At 51.8% G+C, this 18,893-nt stretch overlaps 1 protein-coding gene across 2 annotated transcripts in view; it reads left to right on the forward strand.

Moving 5' to 3' along the window:
- Positions 1-18,893, forward strand: part of ZDHHC5 (zDHHC palmitoyltransferase 5) — a 35,738-nt gene that overhangs the window by 15,109 nt on the left and 1,736 nt on the right. For both annotated transcript variants that reach the window (XM_072130980.1, XM_072130981.1), the window contains exon 8: positions 18,718-18,850. In XM_072130980.1, the coding sequence (XP_071987081.1) occupies positions 18,718-18,850 (133 nt within the window). The remainder of the gene's footprint in view (positions 1-18,717; positions 18,851-18,893) is intronic.

Here is an 18,893-nt window from a genome sequence, read left to right on the forward strand (position 1 = left end):
ATGTTTAGGGTGCGGTCACATGGGGCGTTTACTTTGCGTTTAGAAATGCAATGCAAATGCTCGGGGGGCGGGGCTCAGCCTGATCACATTTGCATTTCCATTGAAACACATGCGGTCGGTAACGGTCACCAGTGATTGGCCAGAAGAAGCTTTAGTGCTATATGAAGTACAGGCGGTCTCCTACTTAAGGACACCCGACTTACAGACGACCCCTAGTTACAGACGGACCCCTCTGCCCCCTGTGACCTCTGGTGACCTCTCTGGATGTTACTATAGTCGCAGACTGCAATGATCAGCTGTAAGGAGTCTGTAATGAAGCTTTATTGATAATCCTTGGTCCCGTTACAGCAAAAAATGTTGAAACTCCAATTGTCACTGGGGCTAAAAATTTTTTGTATAGAACTACAATTATAAAATACAGGCGGTCCCCCTACTTAAGAACACCCGACTTACATACGACCCCTAGTTACAGACAGACCTCTGGATGTTGGTAATTTCCTGTACTTTACCCTTAGGCTACAATGATCAGCTGTAACAGTTATCACAGGCGTCTGTAATGCAGATTTATTGTTACTCCTGGTTCTTATGAGAATCCAACATTTTTAAAATCCAATTGTCACAGAGACCCCAAAATTTTTGCCACAAGCTACAATTATAAAATATACAGTTCCGACTTGCATACAAATTCTGCCTGTATAGTGTAGTATATGTGATGTACAGGTTGTCCTGGGGATGTTAATATAAAATCCTATACTAATCATGTAGACGGGCGCTTTTCTTTTTTTGCGGATGGTAAACGGACCCACTGTTTCCTAGGGGTCTGTTCACATGTCCATTTTTTTTTTTTTTTTTCTTCTTCACGATATGCAGACAGTGAGAAAAAAATTGCAGCATGCAGACAACGTACATCCATAGGAGTCAATGGATCCCCCCCCCCAAAAAAAAAATGGACGGCACATACATGACCTCCACATGCAAAGCGTTGCAGCATATCTGAAAAAAACAGACACAATATGGACCGACCACAGACATCACGTCCGCATTTTTTGGTCTTTTTGTCATTTAATTTAACTGAATTATATGCTTAAAGTATTAGAATCTCCATAATAATAATTAATCATCTCAATAATAATTATAATAATCTCCATAATAATAACCTCAATAATATTCATCTCTGAGAAGATCCCTCTCTATAGACCAGTGCATGGAGCCTGGGTCACAGTGTAACCAGTAATACCATAGTCTGGTGGATGGGGGCGCTGTATCCCTATAGACCAGTGCATGGAGCCTGGGTCACAGTGTAACCAGTAATACCATAGTCTGGTGGATGGGGGCGCTGTATCTCTATAGACCAGTGCATGGAGCCTGGGTCACAGTGTAACCAGTAATACCATAGTCTGGTGGATGGGGGCGCTGTTTCTCTATAGACCAGTGCATGGAGCCTGGGTCACAGTGTAACCAGTAATACCATAGTCTGGTGGATGGGGGCGCTGTATCTCTATAGACCAGTGCATGGAGCCTGGGTCACAGTGTAACCAGTAATACCATAGTCTGGTGGATGGGGGCGCTGTATCTCTATAGACCAGTGCATGGAGCCTGGGTCACAGTGTAACCAGTAATACCATAGTCTGGTGGATGGGGGCGCTGTATCTCTATAGACCAGTGCATGGAGCCTGGGTCACAGTGTAACCAGTAATACCATAGTCTGGTGGATGGGGGCGCTGTATCTCTATAGACCAGTGCATGGAGCCTGGGTCACAGTGTAACCAGTAATACCATAGTCTGGTGGATGGGGGCGCTGTATCTCTATAGACCAGTGCATGGAGCCTGGGTCACAGTGTAACCAGTAATACCATAGTCTGGTGGATGGGGGCGCTGTATCCCTATAGACCAGTGCATGGAGCCTGGGTCACAGTGTAACCAGTAATACCATAGTCTGGTGGATGGGGGCGCTGTATCTCTATAGACCAGTGCATGGAGCCTGGGTCACAGTGTAACCAGTAATACCATAGTCTGGTGGATGGGGGCGCTGTATCTCTATAGACCAGTGCATGGAGCCTGGGTCACAGTGTAACCAGTAATACCATAGTCTGGTGGATGGGGGCGCTGTTTCTCTATAGACCAGTGCATGGAGCCTGGGTCACAGTGTAACCAGTAATACCATAGTCTGGTGGATGGGGGCGCTGTATCCCTCTAGACCAGTGCATGGAGCCTGGGTCACAGTGTAACCAGTAATACCATAGTCTGGTGGATGGGGGCGCTGTATCCCTCTAGACCAGTGCATGGAGCCTGGGCCACAGTGTAACCGGTAATACCATAGTCTGGTGGATGGGGGCGCTGTATCCCTATAGACCAGTGCATGGAGCCTGAGTCACAGTGTAACCAGTAATACCATAGTCTGGTGGAGGGGGCGCTGTATCTCTATAGACCAGTGCATGGAGCCTGAGTCACAGTGTAACCAGTAATACCATAGTCTGGTGGAGGGGGCGCTGTATCTCTATAGACCAGTGCATGGAGCCTGGGTCACAGTGTAACCAGTAATACCATAGTCTGGTGGATGGGGGCGCTGTATCTCTATAGACCAGTGCATGGAGCCTGGGTCACAGTGTAACCAGTAATACCATAGTCTGGTGGATGGGGGCGCTGTATCCCTATAGACCAGTGCATGGAGCCTGGGTCACAGTGTAACCAGTAATACCATAGTCTGGTGGATGGGGGCGCTGTATCTCTATAGACCAGTAATACCATAGTCTGGTGGATGGGGGCGCTGTATCTCTATAGACCAGTGCATGGAGCCTGGGTCACAGTGTAACCAGTAATACCATAGTCTGGTGGATGGGGGCGCTGTATCTCTATAGACCAGTGCATGGAGCCTGTGTCACAGTGTAACCAGTAATACCATAGTCTGGTGGATGGGGGCGCTGTATCCCTATAGACCAGTGCATGGAGCCTGGGTCACAGTGTAACCAGTAATACCATAGTCTGGTGGATGGGGGCGCTGTATCTCTATAGACCAGTAATACCATAGTCTGGTGGATGGGGGCGCTGTATCTCTATAGACCAGTGCATGGAGCTTGGGTCACAGTGTAACCGGTAATACCATAGTCTGGTGGATGGGGGCGCTGTATCTCTATAGACCAGTGCATGGAGCTTGGGTCACAGTGTAACCGGTAATACCATAGTCTGGTGGATGGGGGCGCTGTATCTCTATAGACCAGTGCATGGAGCTTGGGTCACAGTGTAACCGGTAATACCATAGTCTGGTGGATGGGGGCGCTGTATCTCTATAGACCAGTGCATGGAGCCTGGGACACAGTGTAACCAGTAATACCATAGTCTGGTGGATGGGGGCGCTGTATCTCTATAGACCAGTGCATGGAGCCTGTGTCACAGTGTAACCAGTAATACCATAGTCTGGTGGATGGGGGCGCTGTATCCCTATAGACCAGTGCATGGGGCCTGGGTCACAGTGTAACCAGTAATACCATAGTCTGGGGGCGCTGTATCTCTATAGACCAGTGCATGGAGCCTGGGTCACAGTGTAACCAGTAATACCATAGTCTGGTGGATGGGGGCGCTGTATCCCTATAGACCAGTGCATGGAGCCTGGGTCACAGTGTAACCAGTAATACCATAGTCTGGTGGATGGGGGCGCTGTATCTCTATAGACCAGTGCATGGAGCCTGGGTCACAGTGTAACCAGTAATACCATAGTCTGGTGGATGGGGGCGCTGTATCTCTATAGACCAGTGCATGGAGCCTGGGTCACAGTGTAACCGGTAATACCATAGTCTGGTGGATGGGGGCGCTGTATCCCTATAGACCAGTGCATGGAGCCTGAGTCACAGTGTAACCAGTAATACCATAGTCTGGTGGATGGGGGCGCTGTATCTCTATAGACCAGTGCATGGAGCCTGGGTCACAGTGTAACCAGTAATACCATAGTCTGGTGGATGGGGGCGCTGTATCTCTATAGACCAGTGCATGGAGCCTGTGTAACCAGTAATACCATAGTCTGGTGGATGGGGGCGCTGTATCCCTATAGACTAGTGCATGGAGCCTGGGTCACAGTGTAACCTGTAATACCATAGTCTGGTGGATGGGGGCGCTGTATCCCTATAGACCAGTGCATGGAGCCTGGGTCACAGTGTAACCAGTAATACCATAGTCTGGTGGATGGGGGCGCTGTATCTCTATAGACCAGTGCATGGAGCCTGAGTCACAGTGTAACCAGTAATACCATAGTCTGGTGGATGGGGGCGCTGTATCTCTATAGACCAGTGCATGGAGCCTGGGTCACGGTGTAACCAGTAATACCATAGTCTGGTGGATGGGGGCGCTGTATCCCTATAGACCAGTGCATGGGGCCTGGGTCACAGTGTAACCAGTAATACCATAGTCTGGTGGATGGGGGCGCTGTATCCCTATAGACCAGTGCATGGAGCCTGTGTCACAGTGTAACCAGTAATACCATAGTCTGGTGGATGGGGGCGCTGTATCTCTATAGACCAGTGCATGGAGCCTGTGTCACAGTGTAACCAGTAATACCATAGTCTGGTGGATGGGGGCGCTGTATCTCTATAGACCAGTGCATGGAGCCTGGGTCACACTGTAACCAGTAATACCATAGTCTGGTGGATGGGGGCGCTGTATCTCTATAGACCAGTGCATGGAGCCTGGGTCACGGTGTAACCAGTAATACCATAGTCTGGTGGATGGGGGCGCTGTATCTCTATAGACCAGTGCATGGAGCCTGGGTCACACTGTAACCAGTAATACCATAGTCTGGTGGATGGGGGCGCTGTATCTCTATAGACCAGTGCATGGAGCCTGAGTCACAGTGTAACCAGTAATACCATAGTCTGGTGGATGGGGGCGCTGTATCTCTATAGACCAGTGCATGGAGCCTGAGTCACAGTGTAACCAGTAATACCATAGTCTGGTGGATGGGGGCGCTGTATCTCTATAGACCAGTGCATGGAGCCTGGGTCACAGTGTAACCAGTAATACCATAGTCTGGTGGATGGGGGCGCTGTATCCCTATAGACCAGTGCATGGAGCCTGGGTCACAGTGTAACCAGTAATACCATAGTCTGGTGGATGGGGGCGCTGTATCTCTATAGACCAGTGCATGGAGCCTGGGTCACAGTGTAACCAGTAATACCATAGTCTGGTGGATGGGGGCGCTGTATCTCTATAGACCAGTGCATGGAGCCTGGGTCACAGTGTAACCAGTAATACCATAGTCTGGTGGATGGGGGCGCTGTATCTCTATAGACCAGTGCATGGAGCCTGGGTCACAGTGTAACCAGTAATACCATAGTCTGGTGGATGGGGGCGCTGTATCTCTATAGACCAGTGCATGGAGCCTGGGTCACAGTGTAACCAGTAATACCATAGTCTGGTGGATGGGGGCGCTGTATCCCTATAGACCAGTGCATGGGGCCTGGGTCACAGTGTAACCAGTAATACCATAGTCTGGTGGATGGGGGCGCTGTATCCCTATAGACCAGTGCATGGGGCCTGGGTCACAGTGTAACCAGTAATACCATAGTCTGGTGGATGGGGGCGCTGTATCTCTATAGACCAGTGCATGGAGCCTGGGTCACAGTGTAACCAGTAATACCATAGTCTGGTGGATGGGGGCGCTGTATCCCTATAGACCAGTGCATGGGGCCTGGGTCACAGTGTAACCAGTAATACCATAGTCTGGTGGATGGGGGCGCTGTATCTCTATAGACCAGTGCATGGAGCCTGGGTCACAGTGTAACCAGTAATACCATAGTCTGGTGGATGGGGGCGCTGTATCCCTATAGACCAGTGCATGGGGCCTGGGTCACAGTGTAACCAGTAATACCATAGTCTGGTGGATGGGGGCGCTGTATCCCTATAGACCAGTGCATGGAGCCTGGGTCACAGTGTAACCAGTAATACCATAGTCTGGTGGATGGGGGCGCTGTATCTCTATAGACCAGTGCATGGAGCCTGGGTCACAGTGTAACCAGTAATACCATAGTCTGGTGGATGGGGGCGCTGTATCTCTATAGACCAGTGCATGGGGCCTGGGTCACAGTGTAACCAGTAATACCATAGTCTGGTGGATGGGGGCGCTGTATCTCTATAGACCAGTGCATGGGGCCTGGGTCACAGTGTAACCAGTAATACCATAGTCTGGTGGATGGGGGCGCTGTATCTCTATAGACCAGTGCATGGAGCCTGTGTCACAGTGTAACCAGTAATACCATAGTTTAGTGGATGGGGGCGCTGTATCTCTATAGACCAGTGCATGGAGCCTGGGTCACACTGTAACCAGTAATACCATAGTCTGGTGGATGGGGGCGCTGTATCCCTATAGACCAGTGCATGGAGCCTGGGTCACAGTGTAACCAGTAATACCATAGTCTGGTGGATGGGGGCGCTGTATCCCTATAGACCAGTGCATGGGGCCTGGGTCACAGTGTAACCAGTAATACCATAGTCTGGGGGCGCTGTATCTCTATAGACCAGTGCATGGAGCCTGGGTCACAGTGTAACCGGTAATACCTTAGTCTGGTGGATGGGGGCGCTGTATCTCTATAGACCAGTGCATGGAGCCTGGGTCACAGTGTAACCAGTAATACCATAGTCTGGTGGATGGGGGCGCTGTATCCCTATAGACCAGAGCATGGAGCCTGGGTCACAGTGTAACCAGTAATACCATAGTCTGGTGGATGGGGGCGCTGTATCCCTATAGACCAGTGCATGGAGCCTGGGTCACAGTGTAACCAGTAATACCATAGTCTGGTGGATGGGGGCGCTGTATCCCTATAGACCAGTGCATGGAGCCTGTGTAACCAGTAATACCATAGTCTGGTGGATGGGGGCGCTGTATCTCTATAGACCAGTGCATGGAGCCTGTGTAACCAGTAATACCATAGTCTGGTGGATGGGGGCGCTGTATCTCTATAGACCAGTGCATGGAGCCTGTGTCACAGTGTAACCAGTAATACCATAGTCTGGTGGATGGGGGGCGCTGTATCCCTATAGACCAGTGCATGGAGCCTGTGTCACAGTGTAACCAGTAATACCATAGTCTGGTGGATGGGGGCGCTGTATCTCTATAGACCAGTGCATGGAGCCTGTGTAACCAGTAATACCATAGTCTGGTGGATGGGGGCGCTGTATCCCTATAGACCAGTGCATGGAGCCTGTGTCACAGTGTAACCAGTAATACCATAGTCTGGTGGATGGGGGCGCTGTATCTCTATAGACCAGTGCATGGAGCCTGGGTCACAGTGTAACCAGTAATACCATAGTCTGGTGGATGGGGGCGCTGTATCTCTATAGACCAGTGCATGGAGCCTGGGTCACAGTGTAACCAGTAATACCATAGTCTGGTGGAGGGGGGCGCTGTATCTCTATAGACCAGTGCATGGAGCCTGTGTCACAGTGTAACCAGTAATACCATAGTCTGGTGGATGGGGGCGCTGTATCTCTATAGACCAGTGCATGGAGCCTGGGTCACAGTGTAACCAGTAATACCATAGTCTGGTGGATGGGGGCGCTGTATCTCTATAGACCAGTGCATGGAGCCTGGGTCACAGTGTAACCAGTAATACCATAGTCTGGTGGATGGGGGCGCTGTAGCTCTATAGACCAGTGCATGGAGCCTGTGTAACCAGTAATACCATAGTCTGGTGGATGGGGGCGCTGTATCCCTATAGACCAGTGCATGGAGCCTGTGTCACAGTGTAACCAGTAATACCATAGTCTGGGGGCGCTGTATCTCTATAGACCAGTGCATGGAGCCTGGGTCACAGTGTAACCAGTAATACCATAGTCTGGTGGATGGGGGCGCTGTATCCCTATAGACCAGTGCATGGAGCCTGGGTCACAGTGTAACCAGTAATACCATAGTCTGGTGGATGGGGGCGCTGTATCTCTATAGACCAGTGCATGGAGCCTGGGTCACAGTGTAACCAGTAATACCATAGTCTGGTGGATGGGGGCGCTGTATCTCTATAGACCAGTGCATGGGGCCTGGGACACAGTGTAACCAGTAATACCATAGTCTGGTGGATGGGGGCGCTGTATCTCTATAGACCAGTGCATGGAGCCTGGGTCACAGTGTAACCAGTAATACCATAGTCTGGTGGATGGGGGCGCTGTATCTCTATAGACCAGTGCATGGGGCCTGGGACACAGTGTAACCAGTAATACCATAGTCTGGTGGATGGGGGCGCTGTATCTCTATAGACCAGTGCATGGAGCCTGGGTCACAGTGTAACCAGTAATACCATAGTCTGGTGGATGGGGGCGCTGTATCTCTATAGACCAGTGCATGGAGCCTGGGTCACAGTGTAACCAGTAATACCATAGTCTGGTGGATGGGGGCGCTGTATCCCTATAGACCAGTGCATGGAGCCTGGGTCACAGTGTAACCAGTAATACCATAGTCTGGTGGATGGGGGCGCTGTATCTCTATAGACCAGTGCATGGAGCCTGAGTCACAGTGTAACCAGTAATACCATAGTCTGGTGGATGGGGGCGCTGTATCTCTATAGACCAGTGCATGGAGCCTGGGTCACAGTGTAACCAGTAATACCATAGTCTGGTGGATGGGGGCGCTGTATCCCTATAGACCAGTGCATGGAGCCTGGGTCACAGTGTAACCAGTAATACCATAGTCTGGTGGATGGGGGCGCTGTATCTCTATAGACCAGTGCATGGAGCCTGGGTCACAGTGTAACCAGTAATACCATAGTCTGGTGGATGGGGGCGCTGTATCTCTATAGACCAGTGCATGGAGCCTGGGTCACAGTGTAACCAGTAATACCATAGTCTGGTGGATGGGGGCGCTGTATCTCTATAGACCAGTGCATGGGGCCTGGGTCACAGTGTAACCAGTAATACCATAGTCTGGTGGATGGGGGCGCTGTATCTCTATAGACCAGTGCATGGAGCCTGTGTCACAGTGTAACCAGTAATACCATAGTCTGGTGGATGGGGGCGCTGTATCTCTATAGACCAGTGCATGGAGCCTGGGTCACAGTGTAACCAGTAATACCATAGTCTGGTGGATGGGGGCGCTGTATCTCTATAGACCAGTGCATGGAGCCTGGGTCACAGTGTAACCAGTAATACCATAGTCTGGTGGATGGGGGCGCTGTATCTCTATAGACCAGTGCATGGAGCCTGGGTCACAGTGTAACCAGTAATACCATAGTCTGGTGGATGGGGGCGCTGTATCCCTATAGACCAGTGCATGGAGCCTGGGTCACAGTGTAACCAGTAATACCATAGTCTGGTGGATGGGGGCGCTGTATCTCTATAGACCAGTGCATGGAGCCTGGGTCACAGTGTAACCAGTAATACCATAGTCTGGTGGATGGGGGCGCTGTATCCCTATAGACCAGTGCATGGAGCCTGGGTCACAGTGTAACCAGTAATACCATAGTCTGGTGGATGGGGGCGCTGTATCTCTATAGACCAGTGCATGGAGCCTGAGTCACAGTGTAACCAGTAATACCATAGTCTGGTGGATGGGGGCGCTGTATCTCTATAGACCAGTGCATGGAGCCTGGGTCACAGTGTAACCAGTAATACCATAGTCTGGTGGAGGGGGCGCTGTATCTCTATAGACCAGTGCATGGAGCCTGGGTCACAGTGTAACCAGTAATACCATAGTCTGGTGGATGGGGGCGCTGTATCTCTATATCCCAGTGCATGGAGCCTGGGTCACCGTGTAACCAGTAATACCATAGTCTGGTGGATGGGGGCGCTGTATCTCTATAGACCAGTGCATGGAGCCTGTGTAACCAGTAATACCATAGTCTGGTGGATGGGGGCGCTGTATCCCTATAGACCAGTGCATGGAGCCTGGGTCACAGTGTAACCAGTAATACCATAGTCTGGTGGATGGGGGCGCTGTATCCCTATAGACCAGTGCATGGAGCCTGGGTCACAGTGTAACCAGTAATACCATAGTCTGGGGGCGCTGTATCTCTATAGACCAGTGCATGGAGCCTGGGTCACAGTGTAACCAGTAATACCATAGTCTGGTGGATGGGGCCGCTGTAGCTCTATAGACCAGTGCATGGAGCCTGGGTCACAGTGTAACCAGTAATACCATAGTCTGGTGGATGGGGGCGCTGTATCTCTATAGACCAGTGCATGGAGCCTGGGTCACCGTGTAACCAGTAATACCATAGTCTGGTGGATGGGGGCGCTGTATCCCTATAGACCAGTGCATGGGGCCTGGGTCACAGTGTAACCAGTAATACCATAGTCTGGTGGATGGGGGCGCTGTATCTCTATAGACCAGTGCATGGAGCCTGGGTCACAGTGTAACCAGTAATACCATAGTCTGGTGGATGGGGGCGCTGTATCCCTATAGACCAGTGCATGGAGCCTGGGTCACAGTGTAACCAGTAATACCATAGTCTGGTGGATGGGGGCGCTGTATCTCTATATCCCAGTGCATGGAGCCTGGGTCACAGTGTAACCAGTAATACCATAGTCTGGTGGATGGGGGCGCTGTATCTCTATAGACCAGTGCATGGAGCCTGAGTCACAGTGTAACCAGTAATACCATAGTCTGGTGGATGGGGGCGCTGTATCTCTATAGACCAGTGCATGGAGCCTGTGTCACAGTGTAACCAGTAATACCATAGTCTGGTGGATGGGGGCGCTGTATCTCTATAGACCAGTGCATGGAGCCTGGGTCACAGTGTAACCAGTAATACCATAGTCTGGTGGATGGGGGCGCTGTATCCCTATAGACCAGTGCATGGAGCCTGGGTCACAGTGTAACCAGTAATACCATAGTCTGGTGGATGGGGGCGCTGTATCTCTATAGACCAGTGCATGGAGCCTGGGTCACAGTGTAACCAGTAATACCATAGTCTGGTGGATGGGGGCGCTGTATCTCTATAGACCAGTGCATGGAGCCTGGGTCACAGTGTAACCAGTAATACCATAGTCTGGTGGATGGGGGCGCTGTATCTCTATAGACCAGTGCATGGAGCCTGGGTCACAGTGTAACCAGTAATACCATAGTCTGGTGGATGGGGGCGCTGTATCCCTATAGACCAGTGCATGGAGCCTGAGTCACAGTGTAACCAGTAATACCATAGTCTGGTGGATGGGGGCGCTGTATCCCTATAGACCAGTGCATGGAGCCTGGGTCACAGTGTAACCAGTAATACCATAGTCTGGTGGATGGGGGCGCTGTATCTCTATATCCCAGTGCATGGAGCCTGGGTCACAGTGTAACCAGTAATGCCATAGTCTGGTGGATGGGGGCGCTGTATCCCTATAGACCAGTGCATGGAGCCTGTGTCACAGTGTAACCAGTAATACCATAGTCTGGTGGATGGGGGCGCTGTATCTCTATAGACCAGTGCATGGAGCCTGGGTCACAGTGTAACCAGTAATACCATAGTCTGGTGGATGGGGGCGCTGTATCTCTATAGACCAGTGCATGGAGTCTGGGTCACAGTGTAACCAGTAATACCATAGTCTGGTGGATGGGGGCGCTGTATCCCTATAGACCAGTGCATGGAGCCTGGGTCACAGTGTAACCAGTAATACCATAGTCTGGTGGATGGGGGCGCTGTATCTCTATAGACCAGTGCATGGGGCCTGGGTCACAGTGTAACCAGTAATACCATAGTCTGGTGGATGGGGGCGCTGTATCCCTATAGACCAGTGCATGGAGCCTGGGTCACGGTGTAACCAGTAATACCATAGTCTGGTGGATGGGGGCGCTGTATCTCTATAGACCAGTGCATGGAGCCTGAGTCACAGTGTAACCAGTAATACCATAGTCTGGTGGATGGGGGCGCTGTATCCCTATAGACCAGTGCATGGAGCCTGGGTCACAGTGTAACCAGTAATACCATAGTCTGGTGGATGGGGGCGCTGTATCCCTATAGACCAGTGCATGGAGCGTGTGTCACAGTGTAACCAGTAATACCATAGTCTGGTGGATGGGGGCGCTGTATCCCTATAGACCAGTGCATGGAGCCTGGGACACAGTGTAACCAGTAATACCATAGTCTGGTGGATGGGGGCGCTGTATCTCTATAGACCAGTGCATGGAGCCTGGGTCACAGTGCAACCAGTAATACCATAGTCTGGTGGATGGGGGCGCTGTATCTCTATAGACCAGTGCATGGAGCCTGGGCCACAGTGTAACCAGTAATACCATAGTCTGGTGGAGGGGGGCGCTGTATCTCTATAGACCAGTTCATGGAGCCTGAGTCACAGTGTAACCAGTAATACCATAGTCTGGTGGATGGGGGCGCTGTATCCCTATAGACCAGTGCATGGAGCCTGGGTCACAGTGTAACCAGTAATACCATAGTCTGGTGGATGGGGGCGCTGTATCCCTATAGACCAGTGCATGGAGCCTGGGTCACAGTGTAACCAGTAATACCATAGTCTGGTGGATGGGGGCGCTGTATCTCTATAGACCAGTGCATGGAGCCTGGGTCACCGTGTAACCAGTAATACCATAGTCTGGTGGATGGGGGCGCTGTATCTCTATAGACCAGTGCATGGAGCCTGGGTCACAGTGTAACCAGTAATACCATAGTCTGGTGGATGGGGGCGCTGTATCTCTATAGACCAGTGCATGGAGCCTGGGTCACAGTGTAACCAGTAATACCATAGTCTGGTGGATGGGGGCGCTGTATCCCTATAGACCAGTGCATGGAGCCTGGGTCACAGTGTAACCAGTAATACCATAGTCTGGTGGATGGGGGCGCTGTATCCCTATAGACCAGTGCATGGAGCCTGAGTCACAGTGTAACCAGTAATACCATAGTCTGGTGGATGGGGGCGCTGTATCCCTATAGACCAGTGCATGGAGCCTGAGTCACAGTGTAACCAGTAATACCATAGTCTGGTGGATGGGGGCGCTGTATCTCTATAGACCAGTGCATGGAGCCTGGGTCACCGTGTAACCAGTAATACCATAGTCTGGTGGATGGGGGCGCTGTATCCCTATAGACCAGTGCATGGAGCCTGGGTCACAGTGTAACCAGTAATACCATAGTCTGGTGGATGGGGGCGCTGTATCTCTATAGACCAGTGCATGGAGCCTGGGCCACAGTGTAACCAGTAATACCATAGTCTGGTGGATGGGGGCGCTGTATCTCTATAGACCAGTGCATGGAGCCTGAGTCACAGTGTAACCAGTAATACCATAGTCTGGTGGATGGGGGCGCTGTATCTCTATAGACCAGTGCTGGAGCCTGGGTCACCGTGTAACCAGTAATACCATAGTCTGGTGGATGGGGGCGCTGTATCTCTATAGACCAGTGCATGGAGCCTGGGTCACAGTGTAACCAGTAATACCATAGTCTGGTGGATGGGGGCGCTGTATCTCTATATCCCAGTGCATGGAGCCTGGGTCACCGTGTAACCAGTAATACCATAGTCTGGTGGATGGGGGCGCTGTATCTCTATAGACCAGTGCATGGAGCCTGGGTCACAGTGTAACCAGTAATACCATAGTCTGGTGGATGGGGGCGCTGTATCCCTATAGACCAGTGCATGGAGCCTGGGTCACAGTGTAACCAGTAATACCATAGTCTGGTGGATGGGGGCGCTGTATCTCTATAGACCAGTGCATGGAGCCTGGGTCACGGTGTAACCAGTAATACCATAGTCTGGTGGATGGGGGCGCTGTATCCCTATAGACCAGTGCATGGAGCCTGAGTCACAGTGTAACCAGTAATACCATAGTCTGGTGGATGGGGGCGCTGTATCTCTATAGACCAGTGCATGGAGCCTGAGTCACAGTGTAACCAGTAATACCATAGTCTGGTGGAGGGGGGCGCTGTATCTCTATAGACCAGTGCATGGAGCCTGGGTCACAGTGTAACCAGTAATACCATAGTCTGGTGGATGGGGGCGCTGTATCTCTATAGACCAGTGCATGGAGCCTGGGTCACAGTGTAACCAGTAATACCATAGTCTGGTGGATGGGGGCGCTGTATCTCTATAGACCAGTGCATGGAGCCTGGGTCACAGTGTAACCAGTAATACCATAGTCTGGTGGATGGGGGCGCTGTATCCCTATAGACCAGTGCATGGAGCCTGAGTCACAGTGTAACCAGTAATACCATAGTCTGGTGGATGGGGGCGCTGTATCTCTATAGACCAGTGCATGGAGCCTGGGTCACAGTGTAACCAGTAATACCATAGTCTGGTGGATGGGGGCGCTGTATCCCTATAGACCAGTGCATGGAGCCTGGGTCACAGTGTAACCAGTAATACCATAGTCTGGTGGATGGGGGCGCTGTATCTCTATAGACCAGTGCATGGAGCCTGGGTCACAGTGTAACCAGTAATACCATAGTCTGGTGGATGGGGGCGCTGTATCTCTATAGACCAGTGCATGGAGCCTGGGTCACAGTGTAACCAGTAATACCATAGTCTGGTGGATGGGGGCGCTGTATCCCTATAGACCAGTGCATGGAGCCTGGGTCACAGTGTAACCAGTAATACCATAGTCTGGTGGATGGGGGCGCTGTATCCCTATAGACCAGTGCATGGAGCCTGGGTCATGGTGTAACCAGTAATACCATAGTCTGGTGGATGGGGGCGCTGTATCCCTATAGACCAGTGCATGGAGCCTGGGACACAGTGTAACCAGTAATACCATAGTCTGGTGGATGGGGGCGCTGTATCTCTATAGACCAGTGCATGGAGCCTGGGTCACAGTGTAACCAGTAATACCATAGTCTGGTGGATGGGGGCGCTGTATCTCTATAGACCAGTGCATGGAGCCTGGGTCACAGTGTAACCAGTAATACCATAGTCTGGTGGATGGGGGCGCTGTATCCCTATAGACCAGTGCATGGAGCCTGAGTCACAGTGTAACCAGTAATACCATAGTCTGGTGGATGGGGGCGCTGTATCTCTATAGACCAGTGCATGGAGCCGGTGTCAGTGTAACCAGTAATACCATAGTCTGGTGGATGGGGGCGCTGTATCTCTATAGACCAGTGCATGGAGCTTGGGTCACAGTGTAACCAGTAATACCATAGTCTGGTGGATGGGGGCGCTGTATCTCTATAGACCAGTGCATGGAGCCTGGGTCACGGTGTAACCAGTAATACCATAGTCTGGTGGATGGGGGCGCTGTATCCCTATAGACCAGTGCATGGGGCCTGGGTCACGGTGTAACCAGTAATACCATAGTCTGGTGGATGGGGGCGCTGTATCCCTATAGACCAGTGCATGGAGCCTGGGTCACAGTGTAACCAGTAATACCATAGTCTGGTGGATGGGGGCGCTGTATCCCTATAGACCAGTGCATGGGGCCTGGGTCACAGTGTAACCAGTAATACCATAGTCTGGTGGATGGGGGCGCTGTATCCCTATAGACCAGTGCATGGGGCCTGGGTCACAGTGTAACCAGTAATACCATAGTCTGGTGGATGGGGGCGCTGTATCTCTATAGACCAGTGCATGGAGCCTGGGTCACAGTGTAACCAGTAATACCATAGTCTGGTGGAGGGGGGCGCTGTATCCCTATAGACCAGTACATGGAGCCTGGGTCACGGTGTAACCAGTAATACCATAGTCTGGTGGATGGGGGCGCTGTATCCCTATAGACCAGTGCATGGAGCCTGGGTCACAGTGTAACCAGTAATACCATAGTCTGGTGGATGGGGGCGCTGTATCTCTATAGACCAGTGCATGGAGCCTGGGTCACAGTGTAACCAGTAATACCATAGTCTGGTGGATGGGGGCGCTGTATCTCTATAGACCAGTGCATGGAGCCTGGGTCACAGTGTAACCAGTAATACCATAGTCTGGTGGATGGGGGCGCTGTATCTCTATAGACCAGTGCATGGAGCCTGGGTCACAGTGTAACCAGTAATACCATAGTCTGGTGGATGGGGGCGCTGTATCTCTATAGACCAGTGCATGGAGCCTGGGTCACAGTGTAACCAGTAATACCATAGTCTGGTGGATGGGGGCGCTGTATCCCTATAGACCAGTGCATGGAGCCTGGGTCACAGTGTAACCAGTAATACCATAGTCTGGTGGATGGGGGCGCTGTATCTCTATAGACCAGTGCATGGAGCCTGGGTCACAGTGTAACCAGTAATACCATAGTCTGGTGGATGGGGGCGCTGTATCTCTATAGACCAGTGCATGGAGCCTGGGTCACAGTGTAACCAGTAATACCATAGTCTGGTGGATGGGGGCGCTGTATCTCTATAGACCAGTGCATGGAGCCTGGGTCACAGTGTAACCAGTAATACCATAGTCTGGTGGATGGGGGCGCTGTATCCCTATAGACCAGTGCATGGGGCCTGGGTCACAGTGTAACCAGTAATACCATAGTCTGGTGGATGGGGGCGCTGTATCTCTATAGACCAGTGCATGGAGCCTGTGTCACAGTGTAACCAGTAATACCATAGTCTGGTGGATGGGGGCGCTGTATCTCTATAGACCAGTGCATGGAGCCTGGGTCACAGTGTAACCAGTAATACCATAGTCTGGTGGATGGGGGCGCTGTATCCCTATAGACCAGTGCATGGAGCCTGAGTCACAGTGTAACCAGTAATACCATAGTCTGGTGGATGGGGGCGCTGTATCTCTATAGACCAGTGCATGGAGCCGGTGTCAGTGTAACCAGTAATACCATAGTCTGGTGGATGGGGGCGCTGTATCTCTATAGACCAGTGCATGGAGCTTGGGTCACAGTGTAACCAGTAATACCATAGTCTGGTGGATGGGGGCGCTGTATCTCTATAGACCAGTGCATGGAGCCTGGGTCACGGTGTAACCAGTAATACCATAGTCTGGTGGATGGGGGCGCTGTATCTCTATAGACCAGTGCATGGAGCCTGGGTCACAGTGTAACCAGTAATACCATAGTCTGGTGGATGGGGGCGCTGTATCTCTATAGACCAGTGCATGGAGCCTGGGTCACAGTGTAACCAGTAATACCATAGTCTGGTGGATGGGGGCGCTGTATCTCTATATACCAGTGCATGGAGCCTGAGTCACAGTGTAACCAGTAATACCATAGTCTGGTGGATGGGGGCGCTGTATCTCTATAGACCAGTGCATGGAGCCTGGGTCACAGTGTAACCAGTAATACCATAGTCTGGTGGATGGGGGCGCTGTATCCCTATAGACCAGTGCATGGGGCCTGGGTCACGGTGTAACCAGTAATACCATAGTCTGGTGGATGGGGGCGCTGTATCCCTATAGACCAGTGCATGGAGCCTGGGTCACAGTGTAACCAGTAATACCATAGTCTGGTGGATGGGGGCGCTGTATCCCTATAGACCAGTGCATGGGGCCTGGGTCACAGTGTAACCAGTAATACCATAGTCTGGTGGATGGGGGCGCTGTATCTCTATAGACCAGTGCATGGAGCCTGGGTCACAGTGTAACCAGTAATACCATAGTCTGGTGGAGGGGGGCGCTGTATCCCTATAGACCAGTACATGGAGCCTGGGTCACGGTGTAACCAGTAATACCATAGTCTGGTGGATGGGGGCGCTGTATCCCTATAGACCAGTGCATGGAGCCTGGGTCACAGTGTAACCAGTAATACCATAGTCTGGTGGATGGGGGCGCTGTATCTCTATAGACCAGTGCATGGAGCCTGGGTCACAGTGTAACCAGTAATACCATAGTCTGGTGGATGGGGGCGCTGTATCTCTATAGACCAGTGCATGGAGCCTGGGTCACAGTGTAACCAGTAATACCATAGTCTGGTGGATGGGGGCGCTGTATCTCTATAGACCAGTGCATGGAGCCTGGGTCACAGTGTAACCAGTAATACCATAGTCTGGTGGATGGGGGCGCTGTATCTCTATAGACCAGTGCATGGAGCCTGGGTCACAGTGTAACCAGTAATACCATAGTCTGGTGGATGGGGGCGCTGTATCTCTATAGACCAGTGCATGGAGCCTGGGTCACAGTGTAACCAGTAATACCATAGTCTGGTGGATGGGGGCGCTGTATCCCTATAGACCAGTGCATGGAGCCTGGGTCACAGTGTAACCAGTAATACCATAGTCTGGTGGATGGAACAGTAACCTGGTAGAGAACTGTTCTGAGATTTCTATACATAGTGTAACCCTCGTGTCAATAACAGTTTGTGTCTGTCTGCAGCACTACTGCTCCTATCCTGTGCATGGGGGCGCAGCACTACTGCTCCTATCCTGTGCATGGGGGCGCAGCACTACTGCTCCTATCCTGTGCATGGGGGCGCAGCACTACTGCTCCTATCCTGTGCATGGGGGCGCAGCACTACTGCTCCTATCCTGTGCATGGGGGCGCAGCACTACTGCTCCTATCCTGTGCATGGGGGCGCAGCACTACTGCTCCTATCCTGTGCATGGGGGCGCAGCACTACTGCTCCTATCCTGTGCATGGGGGCGCAGCACTACTGCTCCTATCCTGTGCATGGGGGCGCAGCACTACTGCTCCTATCCTGTGCATGGGGGCGCAGCACTACTGCTCTTATCCTGTGCATGGGGGCGCAGCACTACTGCTCCTATCCTGTGCATGGGGGCGCAGCACTACTGCTCCTATCCTGTGCATGGGGGCGCAGCACTACTGCTCTTATCCTGTGCATGGGGGCGCAGCACTACTGCTCTTATCCTGTGTATGTTTCCTTTTGAGGGGGCACATAGTGATCTTTGCCGTTTTTGACCTGCCTGTGACCGGCTCCCTGTGTCTTGTCTTCCTCAGATACATAAAGCGCAGTCAGAATCAGGCAGTTGTCTCTATAGCGCCACCATTTCTACGACCTGAAGTGTCCGAGAGTCAGATTGGCCTTAAAATCCTGGATAATGGAATCCAGAGTCCTCTCCAGCACTACCAGGTAAGTGTGGTCTGCGGGGTGCGTGCAATATTCACCCCCAGTG

The sequence above is a fragment of the Engystomops pustulosus genome, chromosome 11, assembly GCF_040894005.1.
Source record: "Engystomops pustulosus chromosome 11, aEngPut4.maternal, whole genome shotgun sequence".
Lineage (NCBI taxonomy): Eukaryota > Metazoa > Chordata > Amphibia > Anura > Leptodactylidae > Engystomops > Engystomops pustulosus.